Here is an 18,637-nt window from a genome sequence, read left to right as displayed (position 1 = left end):
TCATGGAAAACGCAGCTTTTATTAATTTTGGATATTGAGTAAGATAGTGGTAATGTAGTTAGTCTACCATCCTATACTTGTTACATGTGTGTTAAATAAAAATCCAAATAATATGTAAAATAGACAATAACTAAGGGCCAATACCACTGTGTATGATACGACAACAAAATAAGACCTACTTTTTTTGACCCCGATTTTTCACAAATTTGCGAGAGCGAGACGCTTTGCACAGGCTGTTACAATATTTTCTAGAAAGGCACCAAGTCGAAATGTGCGCTTTTCCTGTGTCCCGTGGAAATTCATGCGCTTTTAGTAAACGTATCCTGGGAGATCACGTTTGCAGTTTACAGTTTTGAGGAATAAACTTTTGATAAGTTTCAAATAAGTTATTCATGATGGAAGTTTTCAATTTGGATCACTGATACTAATAAAAGAAAATGGACTCGTGTTGTGCTTTGTAAGTTTTATTCAGAATCAAAAAAAGGTTGTCAAACAGTTGCTTCTGTTGTCGGAACGCCCATGTTCTGGTGTTGTTAAACAACTACTTCGGTACCTTTGTCGGGACGCTTTGATTGATAGATGTCTCCGCGTTTTCTCTTACAGCTCCGACCGTTGGAAAATTGAAGAATCTTATCAACACAAGACCTTGCCCCTGATGTTACATATTCCTCCATTAAAGATTTGCGTTTCCAAAACCGTGATCTATCCTGAGGGGTCCAATTGGTTTTTTTCAGCTTGAACGCGGTTGTGTCAAAGGACTTTTTTATTCATGGTGGCAACAGGAAAGGTAAGTAAAAAATATATAGTTCCACGGGGGAGGAGCGTGGTGGTGCGTTGCGTGTCGACACTAAAAACGGACCCTGAAAAGGAGGTTTTCTGATACTTTTCATGCCTATACCTGATGTTGTGCTCCCTCGGCATTATAACAAAAATAAAGTCTTCATGACCAATTGTTTTTAAGTTAGTAAAATCCCTAGTGTAGGGTTTTTTTTGAAATTGTATTTTATTTAACCATGAAAAGGTTGGATGAACAATGATTGGCCCCAGACCGAGTAAAAAATTATTTCCCACCGAAATTCATGTGTCACAGTCGTTGTAAAACACACGTAATTTTCGCTTGCGATTCATGGGGGGAAACGGGGTATGTATGTACAACTTTACCCACAACGCGCGAAAAAGTGTGTCCTTATTTTTACAGCAGGAGGGCGCTTGATTAAAGAAGGGCTATTTATGCTGGATACCGAGCTACTAAAGAGCCCACTATACAAATTCGGTGAACACAACCGCCCTTGGGATTCAAACGGCTTCAATTTACGAGGTATGGTTTCAAGGCTTTAATTCAACACGCTCGGCAAGCCTTGAAAAATATCGCTTGTTCATTTCCCAAACATAAGCCATGTGTTTGTAAGTGGTTTGGTTGCGCGCTTCCCTGTAACTGATAGCTTGTTTAGGAAACAGTCTATATGGTCAACTTTGCGCTACCCTTTTTTCTTCGAGAATTTCAACTTGAATTTACGTCGTAAAAGAGAAAAGAAGAAAATGCTCTGCATATTTGATGATCGCAATCTTCTTTGATCACATAGTATCTCAGTTTCACACCTTTTCATATTACACACTAAATTTGCTGCTTTTCGGGTCGCTTGCCTCCGGATCAATATCTGGTAGCATGGTCTGTTGACATAGTCACTACATATCGTATTCCGTTTGGTTGTTTAAACGAGTCGTTTGAAATATCCAGCTAAAGCCCGTGCAATCAAGAACCTTGCGGCGCTGGCCTTACGTACTATGGCAGTCAGTAAGCTAATCGTCTTTGAGTTTGCATCAAAGCTCAGAAGTGTTTGTTTACCTAGCAGTTTTGTAATCGATTTTTTAAAGTTACTCTTAATGCAAACCTTCATTTCCTGTGGAAGCAACAGATACACCGGAAATCGAAATAGTGTCAAACTAAAGGTCAAGTGTCACCTGTACCTGTATTTTTTGTGTGTGGTTTAATTAAGGACGGTGCCTACTAATTAACAATATTTTTGCCCTGGTGTGTGATTATGCAAGAAAAGGTAGATCTTAACAAGGGTTATTAAAATCCGAAAAGAAAATTGGTGGTAACCACGCATTTTTCAAAGATAATTCATGAATAATATTTGTAAAAAGCATTAAATGCAAAGCAATGTATGGCGTTCTTTCTCAAATAGAAACTTAATTATCTCTGAAAACTGCATGGTTACCCCCAATTTTCTTTTTGGATACCAAGAGTACTTACTAAGATCTACTTTTTCCGGATAGTTTTAAACCGCGCAAAATATCCCTGTATTAATAAGCATCACCGATAGGAAATCCGAGTATCTCAAGATGCGCAGAACGTATGCGCAATGACAATAGTAGGCACCGTCCTTAAGATTGACCCTCAGTTGGCTATGAGTTGTGGGTTTGTTGCAGTTTGCTAGGTTGCCATGGTAAATTATGCATTTGGGTGAAAAGGGTCCAGGTCAAAACAATATTCCAGATAAGAGCTGGCAAAACTGGACAGCTGACCTTACAAATGAATTGAGAGAAATCAGATCATCTTTGTGTGGTTCCAGAAAATATCCATTGTCCACCATGGAGGAAATTTCACTTAGGACCCAATGCCCCCACCTCCCTAGATTTTCCATATTTGTAGGGAACTGATGACCCACCACCCCTCCGGAATTTCCACAAAGTAAGAAAAAGACCCCTCACCCCACAGAAAGAGTTTATTTTCACGAAAAAAAATTATGAAAGTAAAGAACGATGCTGATTGCGGTTATGCAATGGTTTTCATTTTATTTTATTGAGCGGTCTCAAATTAGAACACAGAACACTACCTACAAAGCAATGTTAACTACACAATATACATGTAGCTTAAAATGAAAGAGATGAATTTGTATTTGTCAGTTTACCTTGATGTGCAAGCTTACAATTTTGTTTTTCAAAACGGCCGTTATGTTGATGGAATTAATGCCATTGTGAAAATGATTGCGAGCACATCAAACTTTCAACCACAAAATTAAGGGGAAATAAAAAGGAGAATATAAACTCTAGATTCTGAAATCATTACATTATATACCTTCTGCCTCTTTCACAACAAGTACTGTTTTGCGATCAACTGACGCAATGTGGAGATCGAAGAAACGTAGCTAGTAATCACATCTGTTACGCGGCCATGTCTCTATCGAGACTAGTAACGAGTAATGGCGGTCAATATTACGTACGCGACAAGTCAAGTTTTGTTGGCCTAACAGGGGCCTAATTCCGTTGGATTTGCATACGTAACGCCTTTGGAAGAAAGAAAACCTTATTTAGGTGAAAAAATAATCACAAATGATATAAACTCTTTTATTTCTTCAAAAATGATCTACCACATTGGTACTGAGTTCAAAATTTACTTCTTGGAAAGTGATTTTTATCATCCAACCCCCCTTCCGCTCTGGAATTTCATGGGCCTCTGGCCACACTCCCCCCTCAGAATTTCGATTTCCCTCTGTGGTGGGGTATGGATATTTTCTGGAAGCACACATTGTTCAAATTGTGTATAGCTCTATCCACCGGAAAAGGAAAAAATCTCTGTCCCGAGTACATAGTACTATCCTAAATAACAGACTTTTCCCCTTGATAGAGATTTGTAGGAGTGCATAACCAACATTCAAGTCATGTCATGGGTTGCTTAACCCATTGACTCCTGGGTTCCCCATTGACAGTTTGGGTATCAAAGGGTTAAAATGTTGTTGTTAAATTATAACGCCAGTGACACAAAACTTGGTATGTCAAAGCACAGTTTATTTCAAGCATGTTAAAGCTGGTCTTTTGTTTTAACAGATCCTTCTGCACTACATCATTATGAGCCTTACATGTAACTGTCCTTCCTTGGGTTTAAGTGCAGGAGTACAACAATAGACCTAATATAAAACTTTGAGAAGGTATTTCCTCCATTCAAATAAACTGGACAGAAGAAATTATGTAAGAAAGTGTCCAGCTACATGTATAGCTGTTGTAGTACAATAATTTGTTCCTTTGGTACAATTTTTTCTGAACTGGTACAGAATGTATTGAACTGGTACAAAATATATTGAACTGGTACAATTATAATTGGTTTATTTTTATCAACTGTCTAGAAAAGAAATTTTCCTTTTTTGGGGTGTAGTTAAAAAACAGGGCGTGGTTTTTAGGGGGTCTAAAAAATAACATGTTATTTCTTTCTTTTCTCCTACTTTCGTACCCCTCCCTCATCTGCCCCTTCACCTCTATCCATCCCCCTTTTCTTTCACAGTTCTATCCCCCCTTATTTTGAAGTTGGCCCCCCTCCTTGCATACCCTTATGCCCACTCCCTCTATGACAGACTTTACACAGTATACTCAAGCCTTTTTTCTTTACTCACCCGAACTTGAACTTGAACTCCCTACCTCTGGATCTGTTGTCCACTCTCTAATCCACTTGACCACACAAGCAGATCATGCAAACTTACCATGATAATTTATAATTAAATATTTTAATATTCATCCCAGGCCACTCTCTGTCCAAATATTTTATTATTCATCCCAGGCCACTCTCGGTCCAAACTTCAATTTATTCACATTTAGACTTCACAAGTTTCGTTGGAAGAAAACAGCTCTACAATGCAGTGTGTATCACACGAAATATTTTATCAAGGATTAGATGACTTTAAGCAAAAGCGGAAGCGAAGTACATCACAACTAACCATGTTTATCGAAGATCAATTTTACAATGAAGTAATGGATTCTTGAAAATTCGAAGTGAAAAATCGAGTAGTGATTTGAGAGAAACGGAAGGCAAACTATCTTAGTCACAACTAAAGACATTGCAAAGAAAGAAATGGACATACCACCAAGGAAAACTGGGCTAAACTTCTGAATACCCCGCCACTTATTCGCATTTCATTGAATAAGAATAGGCTCTATTGTATTTAGTCTCATTCTTCAAAAGATGCCGCATAGGGGAAACAATAGTGGTTAGCTGTGGCTGGGTATTCTGAAGTTGCTCCCCAAAGAACAGCACATAGAGGACATCAAATCACAAGTAAATGGGAGAATGACAACTATTCAGAAGTAAGCGTTCGACCTGTAAAGTTGTTCGTAATAATATTATTAGTTCTTAGTTGATATGTTATTATTGGATAATTAGATCTTAAAGAAATACTTTTAACATAAATTGTCTATTTATCTCTATATTCCCTCTGATAAATTTAGTTCCTTTGGGGCACCTACTCGATTAGTTTCATAAGCTATTTAGGTGTCCCAAACTCTTCACAATCAACCTTGTATTAAAACTCTTTGTTTACCATTTATCCTTTCTTCTTTTCCCCTAACATTTTACTTCTTAATCACAATTGTAATATTTCATTAGTACTATGTATCTTCTTCAATATTTAATTTGTAAATATTCATATGTATATTCTATTTTTCTTTGTCCAACACTGTAAATTAATGTTTGTGTGAGTTTAAATTAAAATTGAATTGAATTGATTGAATTGAATTGAATTGTCCATTGCACGAACAGCAGAAGACTATCACCAGCAAACAAAAAAGCAAGCACAAAAACAACCGAAATTTAAGATTTCGGACATGGTGGCAATAAAAATAAACAAAGTAGACAAGATCAACCCTTTTCACCCCAATATGCTATTGGGTCAAATCATCGAAATTGAAGAGAAAGGATATGTAAGAATTGTGACAGAGTATGGCAAAGTTAACACTCTGATCACACCCTCGTGATTCTATCCTTGTATTGCCACTAATGTGAAACTAGATTTCTCCACCAAAACTTCTTTTACAGCAGCATGCAAAAAAGCAAGTGGGCTATAGGTGAAAAACTGCTGATTGGTGCTAAGTTTCCCCTATACTACTCATTGAGATATCTTGATATGGAAAAACAAAACAAATGGCTACAAGACACTAATCTCAAAATACTATTTTATTAATTTAATGAGAAGTAGCAAAATTAAATTGTAAGATTTCTGCACTTTATTTCTTGTCTTATTGAAACAGTGACATAATTCATGTATTGCTGTTGCAGTCTGCAAAGTGAATTGTACACACAACATGATAAAACTACCATAATCCAAACCAACAGCAGGACTGGTACACTGACGGTAACTTGATGATAAGCCAAAAAGCAATCCTTAGCCCTTGTCACCACGTACACTAAATGAACAGGCTTTAAAATAAATTCTTAATGTTTATGTTTAGTACATCATGACTGTAAATAAAAGCTAACCATTCTAGAACAAGTGTTTAGGCTTAAATTGTGTAAATTAGTGCTTAAAACCACTCATGTTATTCTTGGTCAAACCAGACTGTTAAGTATTTCCAACAAGTCTTGCTATTTGTGTCCTGCTCTGAATGCTCAGCAAACCTTATATCAGTAACCTCTTGAACTAAGTAAATGAATGGCAAACAGCTGTTATCAATGAAGTGTGTTCTTTGTGTTCAACAAACATTAAACTATTTTCACTGTTTTTGCACCAATACAATTAAAATTGTACCAGTTCAAACTATTTTGTACCAGTTCAAAAACAAATTGTACCAAAGTGCAAATTGAACTACAACATAGCCACAGCTGTTGCAGTGATTGATAGGTTTTTGCAGTAGGCACTTCCAAACCTCTAGGGGCAGTTAAGGGGCTGTGATAAAATGTTTTTATTTGTTATAAATGTAAGAAAAAATTACACTTGAAACAGTGTTGCAGAGTTGAAACTAAAAGGTACATGTACATAACAGAAAAGTGGAAAAAAGTGTGAAACACATTTGCAGTTGTCGGGTCGTCCCAGACAACTAAAAACCTGTCCGGACGAGTATAATAACTCCAAAGGTCGTCAAAGTGAATTTCCTTTCATGAATGCCAGCAACTTTTGTAATAATAATTTTTACAATGTATTTTCGTTCTGATCGCTTTTCGTTCAATAGAGACTTCCAGAAAAAAAGGAATAAACATGTAGCTTCCCTCCGCACTGAAATGTCAAGTTTGGGCGTCAACTTTGACCACGTGGTATTTTCCATGAAATAATTGTGGGCTCAATTTTCATGTATCTCACCACTGGCATGGTTGTCAGCAAGTCGTTTCGCAAAGAGCAAAGGGCAGCTTGCGGTCTCAGCTGATAATGTGGCGTTATTATCAAGGTGTTTTGCCACCTACAGCAAAAAGGAAAACAAAAGGAGCGGAACCTGCTGCTTACAAACAGGAAATACATTTAAATCTTGGTAGCATTTAAAAGTGAAGACACTAGACAGAAGCAGTGAAACGTTGGGTCTTTGAATCGTAACTTTGTAAGTTACATTCAAGTACGTTTTGCCATGGCAGGTATATAGCACTGTAAATCGGGTTCTCACAGTGCAAATAACCTATTACTCCAGAGTCAAAATTCGTAATTTCTGACGGGAGTGTAAAGGACAATGCAAATGCTCAAGTTACAAGTGATTTTATCAACCATTTTCTATACTTTTGCATTTTTGCCCGGGCAACCTAAAATTTGTCCGGGCAATTACATGTATGTCATAAAATGTACTTGCCCCGTAACAACTTTGATAAAAAATGAACATGGATACCTGGGAAAGTCACACATTTCTGCTGGTTTTTAATACTTTGTGCAAAGTATTAAAACCATTTCATGATTTTTGGCTAAAAACGTTAAAACATATGCAAAACTTAAGAAGAAAACTAAATCATTTTAAATCACTCTTGACGGTGGGCAAGTATTCAGTATCCAAAGACTGCCATGGTTATCTCTCCCCCAACTTAGGCCAGAAAAAACGTTATAGAAACCTACTACTCTAGACCTTTCGATTTCCTGTAGGCATGCGGCAATAACTCTAACACTTACTTCTAGTGTGAGAATGGTGAGAAGGCCTGGGACATGCAGCTGGTTTTGGGGCATAAGATTGTGTGTGATGTGGATAGAAAGTGTGGCAACAAAATGTGGCATTGAATGAAGCCTTTTATCTGCAAGTTACTGTTTCAAAGGATACATGTGCAATGTGCATTGTACAATGTAGGTCCCAAAAAAGTGGTTCCACAATCACCTTCGACAATGATTGAAGCAAATTAATGATAATAATGGCTAAGAAGACACAAGACACAAAGCAATTCTTTCTGTGAGGATAGGTTTTTTATGAGACAGTGTATGATGAGGTGAAATAATGTAGTGAGGTGTACTATGTACTAAACAGATGAGGGTGGCTATAGAAGCTGAGTTGATTTGTAGTCTTGCCAAAAAGTGGTGTGCTTGTTCTTGGGGGCATAACAATGGTAATTTTAGAACATTTGTTGTCACCTTAATTAAAGCACAGTCACCTCAAGCTCAGCATGAGGGAAAGCCAACGTGGCTGACAAAAATAATTATAAGGATTTGAATGGGAATCTGGATAAAAGACTTGAGAAGATGATCAGGTGAAAAAATTTTCAGTGAAAAAAGCCTTATTGCCGTTTTGGGCTGCTTTATTCCTGTGTGGTGTTTTATTCAGATTCAGTGTGAAATTGAACGTTTTTCAATTTCTTGGTTGCCAACAGTATTATGAAATCCCAAGGCTGCACACTCCATATTGGGGAACCCACCAAATGGAGTAAAATATTCCTTGATCAAATGTTCCCATGGTTACAATTCCACACCAGAATTAACCCACCCTGCAGTAGCAGCCTTGTGAGCGACCTCCAGACAGGCGGTGATTTGTTCACTTGAGCGGAATAGAAAACCTTCTGTAAGGTGGTGTGACACAAGCAATGTTGGACACATAAACCTTTGGAATCAACGGTGCCAGACCGCTGTTTGTCAAAGAGACATTCTTGTATTTCCCTGGGTCCGACATGACTGCTTACAGTGTAGTCTCAGTCACAGTCATGCCTCCTTTGTGTTGACAAACTTCAAAAACACTTTGAAAAGTGTTGAAAGATGGCGTTGAAAGCCAAGAGGCCAAGTGAGAATGAAAGAAGAATTATACAAATGGAGGAAAAGAAATCTCAATTCTTACAGTTGATGGAAGTCATGGTACAGTGTGTTAGGTTGCAGTTTTTATTATAGTTTAATAGGACATTAATGTTGTATGCTGTTCACAAGCGTAACTATTTATCAAGCCTTTAAGGTTTAAAATTTGTTCTTGTAGGAAATTGTGCAGCTATAAATATTTTGTGGATGGACTCACTTAGTGACGCCAGTGAGATAACACAAAGCCATCTTTCAATGCTTTTCAATGTGTTTTTGAAGTTTGTCAAAACGATGGAGTCATGACTGTGACTGAGACTATGCAGTCATGTCTGGACCCAGGGGAATAAAAAAATGTGTCATTAACAAACAACACTCTAGCACCATTGATTCCAAAGGTTGATGTGTCTAACAGTACTGGTACCATCTTTTGGAAGGTTTTTCTTTCATTTGAGTGAGCAAACTACTGCCTGAGGTTGCTGGTGAGGCTGCTTTTGCATTGTTGGTGGTTTGTCTTTGTCAATTGATTGTAATGTGGAATTGTAACCATGGGAACATTTTATTAAGGAATATTTGACTTTATTTGATGAGCTTCCCAGAATGGATTGTGCAGCCTTTGGGTTTTGTAATACTATTGGCAACTGAGGAATTTAGAAGTGGCTCAAATCGCATTGAATCTGGAAAAAAAACACACAGGAATGAAGCGACCCACAATGGCAATAAGGTAAGGTTTTTAATTGAAAATTTTTCCCCTACAAATCCTTCTATTTTTGTTGGCTGTGTTGGCCTTCCTCACCCTGAGCTTGGGGCACCTGTGCTTGAAGTGATTTCTATAATTCAAATTCCTCACAGGTTACATGAGAGAGCTACTATGGCTTTGACATCACAGTTAGCAACTGAAGCAAGTGTTCACAGAGTTCTCTCAAGACGAACTTCTCAAAATTCCTCATCTACTCTCGTCATTCCAGAAATGCAAGCAGTTGATTTTTGCCGCAGTGAACCCAGGCTGGTTGAACTAGAGCAACAGCTTTATTCTCTAGCAAATGGCACTGGCAACTTGCAGAGTACAAAAGACAACTGTTTGTCATTGTTGCTTCACTGTGATAATATAAGTGAGGTTTTCAAAGTGTTCTGTTCTTGCAGCTGGATGGACAGATTTGCAGATCCGGTGATCTCAGGATTCTTCTACCAACTCAGCAGCATTCAACAAGATGGTAACACTGCACACTTATTGCTGGCGGAATTAGAGAAGTCATGCGAACAGTTACTTAAGATATTAACTCATCTTGAAGTTCCCAACATGCTGCAACTAAACGTTGTCTGTCTTCTCTGCAATCTTAGCAGACTGAGCAACCTCCCTAAGTCTCATCTTGATGCTGTAAAAAGTTACATGGAAGAAATTGCACGGGCCTTGTGGCCTTATAGTCGACCTTCAGCCCCTGATTTGTGGAGCAGTGAAGCCTTTTGTGATGCCCAGTGTGATGTTCTCAAAGCCTGTGGTAAATCTCTTAAAGAGAAGTGCCCAGTCAATACAGAAAGAACACTTCATAAGATCAATGGGAAGCTAATTTCTGGTGATATCTCGCAGTATGCCAGGTTTCGGTTGCTTGAAATTCAGGAATTGTGCTTTTCAGGATGGGAAGTTTCTAAGCCAACTTTGAGTTATTACAAGGCAGTTTACCAGAAGGTGAGGCAGGATTTAACATTATTCATGTGATACTGTAGATAAGCATTTAGCAGGCCTTATTGTTCAATGCAGCTGCTTTAATTTCCAAGGTTTCTCCACCCAATATACAGTACATGTGCATGTTCTACCATCATACCCATAATGAATTAAATTATGATATTTAAAAAATAGACCTTGATGTAAAAGTGTTGTTTTAGTTATGGCCTTGGCCTTGGATGTACACAAACGTCACTTTTACTGCGTCTTGGACTGAAGATTGTAGGAAAACTCCTTCCATGTATGATACACTGTCTTGTGAAATTGTTTAACCCATTGACTCCCAGGGGTTCCCCATTGACGAGTAAAATCGTCTGGAGTTAGACAGAGTAAAATACTAAGTCTGGCTGATTTAGGCCGGTTTCGACGTCAAAGGGTTAATGGGGACAGTGAGTGATTAACCCATTGACTCCCAGGGGTTCCCCATTGATGAGTAAACTTGTCTGGCGTTAGACAGAGTAAAATACTAAGTATGGCCGGTTTGGACGTCAAAGGGTTAATATAAATAAATAATACAGTAATTATTAAACGTCTGACTCATCAGTTTTTCTGTAAACAGTTGAAGAACCAGTCTGGAAAGAATGTTGCGGTCATTACTGATTGTACGACAAGGAATGGCTATAATAGGATAAATTCTTTTCAAGAAAGCAGTGTTCAAACTATCGGCAAAGCCGCGGCAGTACTTAGGATAAGTGAGGATGAATTAAGACAGTCCTGCGAGAACTTGCACGAGCCTATTGTGTGTAGAGATGTAGTTGCTGAAGAGAGGATTTTAATGGTTGATCATCGATCAGGTCCATCTGTACATCGTATTGAACTTTCTGCAGAACCAGTGGCAAGTTCCAACAGGATTAACAAGGACTTTAAGAACAAGGATTTGAAAAATGAGGATTGCATTCAGCCTGAAATGAAGACAAGAGAGGAAGCTTCTGCAAACAGCCAAAGGTCTATTAAGGGAATGATAGAAACAAAAACACAGCCTTGTGTGGAGGGAGTAGAGGAATGTACCTTGATAAATGTTTCTCAAGAATTGAATGACACTATCGAAAAACGTGCATCCTCTCCATGCTCTTCCGATAATTCTGATGAAGTTTTTCCAAGCAAACTAGTGCCAGGAAGGGGGAGGCCAGCAATGTTCAGGGGTGACTTCACCAAACCAAGGCGTCCATTTAAGAGTGACTCATCTTCATCCTCTGTTTATAATGAGAGCCATGAACCAAGGACAGCATTATTGTCAGACAGCAGTGTAATTCATGTCTCTGTTGAATCATCAATAAACACCTTTCAGCCACTGAAAGTGGAAACCTCATTAGATATCAATCACACTGATGGTGATTTTAAGATGAAAGCAAATTCCATTGAGGCTATATCAGGATTGGCTGATGCTGATGCAACCAAGGCAGTTGCTGAAGTAGGTGGTATGAACAGTACATGTAGTTCTGACAAGGACCTTGGTGTTTCTTGTACAGATAATTGGAGAAGAACACCAACTTCAGCTTTAGGAGAGTGCACAAGCCACACTAACAATACTACTTCTGAATCAGTTGAAAACTGGAGAGAGAGAAAAAGTTATAGTTTCTCAGGGTCTCAGAAAAACAGGTCACAAAATGAGAACTGGCGCGAAAATAAATCCTTGAGTCTTGATGAGACAGTACAAAATGTGAAATCTGCTCTGACATCGTATGGGCAGGCTAAGCGGTTCAGCCTTGGGGATGTTAAGATGGAGAGACAGGATTCTGAGGAGACAGGTTTGTTCCTAGGATTTAATGTAAAGATTTGGTAAACAGTGCCTGCTGTTTATAGTTAGAATGTATTTCTTTTGGTAGTACAGTCTAACCTGGATTATCTGGACTTGTTGGGACTAGACGAAATAGTCTGGATAATCGAGGGTCTGGATAATCTAGAATATGAATAAATTATTGATGAGGAATAAAAACAGATTAAATTAAGAAAGCGACATTTAATCATGAATACCTGTACATGTGTCTGCAAACTTCATGATCTTTTCCTTGTTCTTGCAGATATCAGATAATTATCTGCTGCTTACTAACACCATATTCAGAAGACAAATTGGTTCCTTTTTCTCCTTTCTCTAATTGCAAACTTGTAGACTGTTTAATTTTATCAAAAGAATGGATCACTTACCTTTCAAGGTCATGATGATCAGAATAAACATTTTGTGACGAGAAAATGACGTCAAAGACTCACTGGTTTAAGAATGCAAGTGTGTGTACAGGGCTGAATTAATATGCAGCACAGGAGTTTCGGGCTTTCAGATTTTTAAATTCGTATTTTGCATATATAATGAGTTCCTGTTACATGCTGAAATTTAAAGCTAGTGAGTCAATGATGTCACTTTTCCCTAGATCCAACCCTCTGAGGTCCAATCGGTCAGTTTTGAACGTGAGTAATGGCAAACCGTGAAATCCAAACGTTACATTCAAAATAAACAGCCTTTAGATAAAAATCAAAGCTCAAAATTTTGCCAGTCGGGTTTTAAGCAAACAGGCTTTCAAAATCTGAGGAAAAAAAGAAAATGACTTTTTGATCATAGTAGCACTTTAAGATTCTACTTTTATTAATGTGGCAAAGGTACAAATGTTTTTTCTTTCCCTGAAGTTGTTCAATAATAATTATTATTGTTTTTCAGGAAAAGGGTCTCCTAGAGGTGGTTTTGGACTTCCCAAGCAAGCAAGTCAGGAGCTTGAAGGGGCCTTGAGGTACGGTGATGGATGTACATTGTACATGTATATTATGCAATCAAACTGAAAATATCAGATGCCTGCATTTGACTGTTATAATGCCATTAATTGGTGGCCTCATTTTACTTAACTAGTGAACTGATAATAATATTTTTCATATTTATTATTATTAACTATGAACATTAAAATATCAGATGCCTGCATTTGACTGTTATAATGCAATTAATTGGTGGCCTCGTTTACTTAACTAGTTAACTGATAATAATATTTTTTATATTTATTATTATTAACTATTAACATTAATTTTATACTAATTGAAGACCTACAGTGTATAAAGTATCCTTTTAGACTGAATTATGTAGCGTTAGATCACTAGCATATTTTTTTTCTGTACACCTTGAGTAAAATAATGTCTAGAGATTATTTAGAAACCTCTAAAAACTATTTTATTGTACAATTCTGATAGGAAGGGACAGCTTCTGTTCATTGCGATATTCATGAACATGTAACACACACATGCATTCCAGTTGACAAACTGCAATGTGTTATTATTACATTGTATTATTTTTTAGTGATGAGCAGCACCAGGCTCCTAAATGCGAGAAAGTCGAGGTACAACTGAGTGAGGATGAAAGCCAAGGTAAGAGATTTTTATCTTATCACATGTGTGATCAGTTGCCATGCTTTTAATGGAGACACAAGGAAATCACTCAACAGCTCTTGAGTTGGTTTAGCATCAAAGTGTTAAACCACGCAAAAATATCCCTCTATTAGTAAGCATCACCGATAGGAAACCCGAGTATCTCGAGATGCGCAGAATGTATCGCCCAATAACAATAGAAGGCACGGTCCTTAATTAGTTTGAATCCTCGATGATTAATTGAAACATCCATAGTGATGTCATGGGCATACACTCTACAAAAAAAAATTCACATTTGTAAGTGTCTCAAATCATCTCTTTTGTAAATGCTGGTTTGCAATGTTCTTGTGTCATTATCAGGAATTGTACAACAGAAACAGCACAAAGAGTAGACTTAACTGATTAGAGTGAAATGTGAAGTGCTAGTTTTCTACCCCATATGAACCATGTGAGCGTTAGCCCAACTAATGGAAATGGGCCCACACAAGGACAGGGAACAACTCTGACCAGGGTGGGAATTGAACCCTGGACCTTCGGGTTAGATCACTGCTGCTCTACCGACTGAGCTACAAGGTCAGACAGGAGCAGACTGTGGGAACTGAAGATGTTCAATTCCCACCCTGATCAGAGTTTGTCTCTGTCCTTGTGTGCGCCCATTTCCATTAGTAGGGCAAACGCTCACATGGCTCATAATTATGGGGTAGAAAACTAGCACTTTGACACATTTCACTCTAATCAGTTATAATAAGTCTGTTCACATATAAGATTAGTGCTGCATGGCCAACTTTTGCAAAAACATAATCCTTCCTTGTAGTAGCACAAAGAGTAACTTGAGAATATGCAATCACGCCTGTTTGATCTTGTCATTGTGGATCGCTTTACGACTTTGTAAGTCATTTAAAAGTAAAAGAAAGCTGTTTTTATTTTTTTTAGATCTTCGATGGTGGAGATTAGCTGAAATTCAGGTATGTATTTGATTATGTTTAACTAATTATTAAAATAATTTATAGAACAATGCATCAAGTTGCTGTGTTCTGTTTTCAGCAATATTTATTATTCATGGGTTGTGAATTTACAGGGGTAACTGTATTTGTCTTTTGTCATGTACGGAAAAAAATTGTGTTCCCTGAAGTCCCTTTTTACTGTTTCAGAACGACACTGGATGCAAGTTGGTTCATGATAAAGAAAACTTTACAATTGTTATAGAGGGAGATCCTCTGCAGTGCAAGGTACATATATTAAATCAATAAATATGGGTTGCATGTGTACATGTTCTTTGTTGTTAAAGTGGAACAAAGTTGATAGTTCAACACCATAGCATGTGTTGGGTTGCCGTTGCAGACACCCGGAAGGCAGAATACATGTACACTGTAGCCCAATGGTTTGTGTTAGACCGTGGTAATATCTTTTTGGAGTGTTCCATTATTCACATTCCACTTTTATCACTTACCGAATTGTGTTTAGTAGTTCTGATTTAACTCCACCATGTATTGAAAGGAGTAGACTAGTGGTCGGTCTCCTACCACAATTTTTGTTTTCTTAACACATTTTCAAATTTTAATTTCAACTATTAATTTTGTTTCTATACATGGTCTCACAGGCAAAGATTAAATACATGTTTATCATACATGCAAGTTAACAATAATAAGAAATTATGTATTATATGGACTTGTGTTTCTAGCTGATATAACACGTGCACTGATTGGCTAAGAGCAGCTAAGCACTAGGGCATTATTCTCCCATAATGCCCAAGGGGCAATTATGGATTATGCAAAGTAGTTTCTTCTTTTTTAAAACCGTTCTGTTAGCCATATAATGAACAACTTAATAACCTCACCCATACGGCCGTTGCAGCAAAATCTCAAACCTTGGCCTAGTGAAGAGCCAAAGTACATTCCTGAGAGCGTCTTTGTTACAATTAATTGCGTACTGAAATCTGTTTCCACACAACATGAAATGACAACACGGAAAAAAAAAATAATTTTGGCCTTTGTACGATTTCCACGCAAATTGGGTTGTTCCAGAAAAAATCCACACCCCCCCGACGGATGGGATTCTGGAAATTCTCGTGGGAGGGGGGCTTGAACTCGAAAAAGTCTTCTGCAGGGGTCATCTGAACCGATAGTTCACGCGATTCGAACGTTTAGTTCGGTGACAGTTTAGCGCTCTCAGACCCTGAAAATAGTAGAAATATTTTGTTCACATATTTCTCACCTGACATAAATGATAATCTAAGTTCCTTCGCAGGTCTTTTTATAGCATAAAATGCGAACAAGATACTAAAGAAAGAGCCGTCGCAACAATATTGCAACGAAGAGTTTGAAACGCCTGACACATTTTTACTATACTCGTACCTAGACCCAGCGTGCCACCGTTGTTTCGTGTAATGATACAAGTAAAGAAAGTAAACAATATTGATTTACTTTCACACCTTCTCGCACTTTGTATTCGCATTTTGTATTTAGAAAGTCAAGTTTGAGAAAGCAAAACAAATAGGCGTGCCAATCCGCAAGAGCCTGGTGAAGAACCCATGCACTGGACGAATCTGTCGAAATCTGAAAGCCATCTGAAGCCGGTTTTAAAATAATTCGTTGAAAGTTGAAAATATATGTTAAAATTTCGTTTTCGTGAATGGGAGCTGTTTCAAGTGCTTTTGTCCTGGATAGGTTCTTTATAGCACACATTTTGTCTTTCCGATTTACTAACCAAAGCCTAAAGACTTTTTGAAACTTATAATGTCGGACTGAGAAAGCTCTTCACGACACGAGTTTGAACTTTCCTTCCACTGCAGATTAGAACTACAGGCTCTTGAAGGTAGGATATGTGACTCAAATTATCCAGTCTTTAAGATATAAAAGAATTTGAACGATAAACAAGTTTAGACTCGTTTTTCAAAAGATTTTGATCATGTTTGATTTAAAAGTTTTCGATCTTGAGTGGACGAGACTGACGTTATGTCTCCAAAAGGAATGACTATTGAACTCTTTTGTCATGTTCTCAACTAATTGTATTTACTTTTGGACCATATTTAGCGCAAAGAAAGAACAAGGGTATGAATGTATAAACACTCGTTCGCGTTTTAGCATTTTTGCTCCTTTCTTTTCTTAGTTCCACACAACAGAATTTCTATATAATTTAGCCAAAGCTTTAGAAATTAAAAAAGGACATCTTCTATACGTGATTGTGCGTATTTTCTATTAAAAATAAATTAAATTTAAGCCTAATATTTTTCCCGGAAATCCAGGCAGCAGGTGGGGTCTTTTGTCTTGGAAATCCAGACAGGAGGGGGGGGGGGGTTAAAAAACGACCCCATCCGTCGGGGGGGTGTGGACTTTTTCTGGAATAACCCAATTCATGTATGGGGAAATAGAGATCAGCAAAATATGTTCTTTGACCAAAAGATGTTTATAAGCAAAGCATAAAAATCTGCCTTGCCAGTTCAGGCCGCTGTGCTTCCATTGTTGTTCAGTTAGTGGTCTTTGGGAATATACATGTAAATGATCTGACTGGAATGCTTTATTTGATTTACAATAATGGAGCAGCTCTTATTTCTTTTCCTTACATGTAGGCTGCTAAAACGAGAGTTTACAGTGTTGTTGCGGCTCTTCAAGAGGAATTTGTAAGTTGTAGATAAGTAAAAGATCTGTGTGGGTTCTACAAGCGTCGTTATTTATCTATGATGCTCAGTCATTGGTGTAAGTGAACCATTGGGTGTAAAGATTGTTTCTGACTTGTAAGAGGAAAGGTGCAAATTTGTTTCCTTGTGTAATAAAGGAAACATGAAGGAGTGAGCTTTTCTCGTGTCTCCGAATTAGTATTCTGCATCCAAACTGTTTAAAGATAAACAGCAGTGGTGAACACCAAGAGCGATCATGCAATGATTTCTTGAATTATTATCGAACTTTTCAAGACTTTGTGAAGTTTGTTTTATTTAGCAACAGAATCATCGTTTTTCAATGTTCCCATACTAATGCTATCTATAAATTTCGTGAAAACAATGGATTAAGTTTTTTGGTGGAATTCTCGGTCGGTCCAAGCGTGTCTCGGGCATTTAACAGCGGCAAAAGAAGGGAAATGAGAGATTTCTGAAAAGTATCATCATTTACACTGTACTCATTTTACAAAGAGCTTTCGTTTCTTGCGTTGGTTTGAGTTAAGTTGTTTTTGATAAGTGTGCCAGTCATAGCCAAATATTACCACAGTTTCAGCCATTACGTATACCAATAGCGTGCGATTTTCTTTACAATAGCCTTTGAATATTAACAATTAGTCCATGAGCGCGCGTTGGATATGAGATGGTAAATAGCCAACGAGGCGCGTAGCGCTGAGTTGGCTATGACCAATCTCATATCCAACAAGCGCGAATGGAATAATTGTTGTATTTAATTCCTTAAACTCCAAAAGTTTGGAAGTACGAAATAAGAGCGAAAAAAGCAAGAAAATTCGAGCGAAATCGAAAAGCTTGATGAAGATGCGAAGTTGTGTTATACCTGGTGATCAGACAGACGCAGGCTCATCACAAAAACGTTTCTTACCTTTTCGCTTACTTCTAAAAGTCGGAATTGATCCAAACTTTCCTCAAAAACGCTTTTTTTGGCTTTATTTAGAGAAAAATTTCGCTTTGCGG

At 37.7% G+C, this 18,637-nt stretch overlaps 1 protein-coding gene across 2 annotated transcripts in view; it reads left to right on the top strand.

Moving 5' to 3' along the window:
* Nucleotides 1-1,300: 1,300 nt before the first annotated feature.
* Nucleotides 1,301-18,637, top strand: part of LOC138021990 (uncharacterized) — a 26,762-nt gene continuing 9,425 nt past the window's right edge. Inside the window, exons 1-8 of one of the 2 annotated variants that reach the window (XM_068869017.1) lie at nt 1,301-1,318; nt 9,798-10,632; nt 11,228-12,416; nt 13,319-13,388; nt 13,943-14,010; nt 14,944-14,975; nt 15,162-15,239; nt 17,579-17,629. In XM_068869017.1, coding sequence (XP_068725118.1) covers nt 9,817-10,632; nt 11,228-12,416; nt 13,319-13,388; nt 13,943-14,010; nt 14,944-14,975; nt 15,162-15,239; nt 17,579-17,629 — 2,304 coding nt within the window. In that variant the 5' untranslated portion in view covers nt 1,301-1,318; nt 9,798-9,816. Of the gene's footprint in view, nt 1,319-4,923; nt 5,080-9,797; nt 10,633-11,227; nt 12,417-13,318; nt 13,389-13,942; nt 14,011-14,943; nt 14,976-15,161; nt 15,240-17,578; nt 17,630-18,637 lie in introns of those variants that run through there. The other variant, XM_068869016.1, reaches the window with a different exon arrangement.

Source organism: Montipora capricornis, chromosome 10 (assembly GCF_036669925.1).
Source record: "Montipora capricornis isolate CH-2021 chromosome 10, ASM3666992v2, whole genome shotgun sequence".
Taxonomy (NCBI): Eukaryota; Metazoa; Cnidaria; class Anthozoa; order Scleractinia; family Acroporidae; genus Montipora; species Montipora capricornis.
The sequence above is the reverse complement of the archived record's forward strand: the minus strand, read 5'-3'. Positions and strand labels throughout refer to the sequence as shown.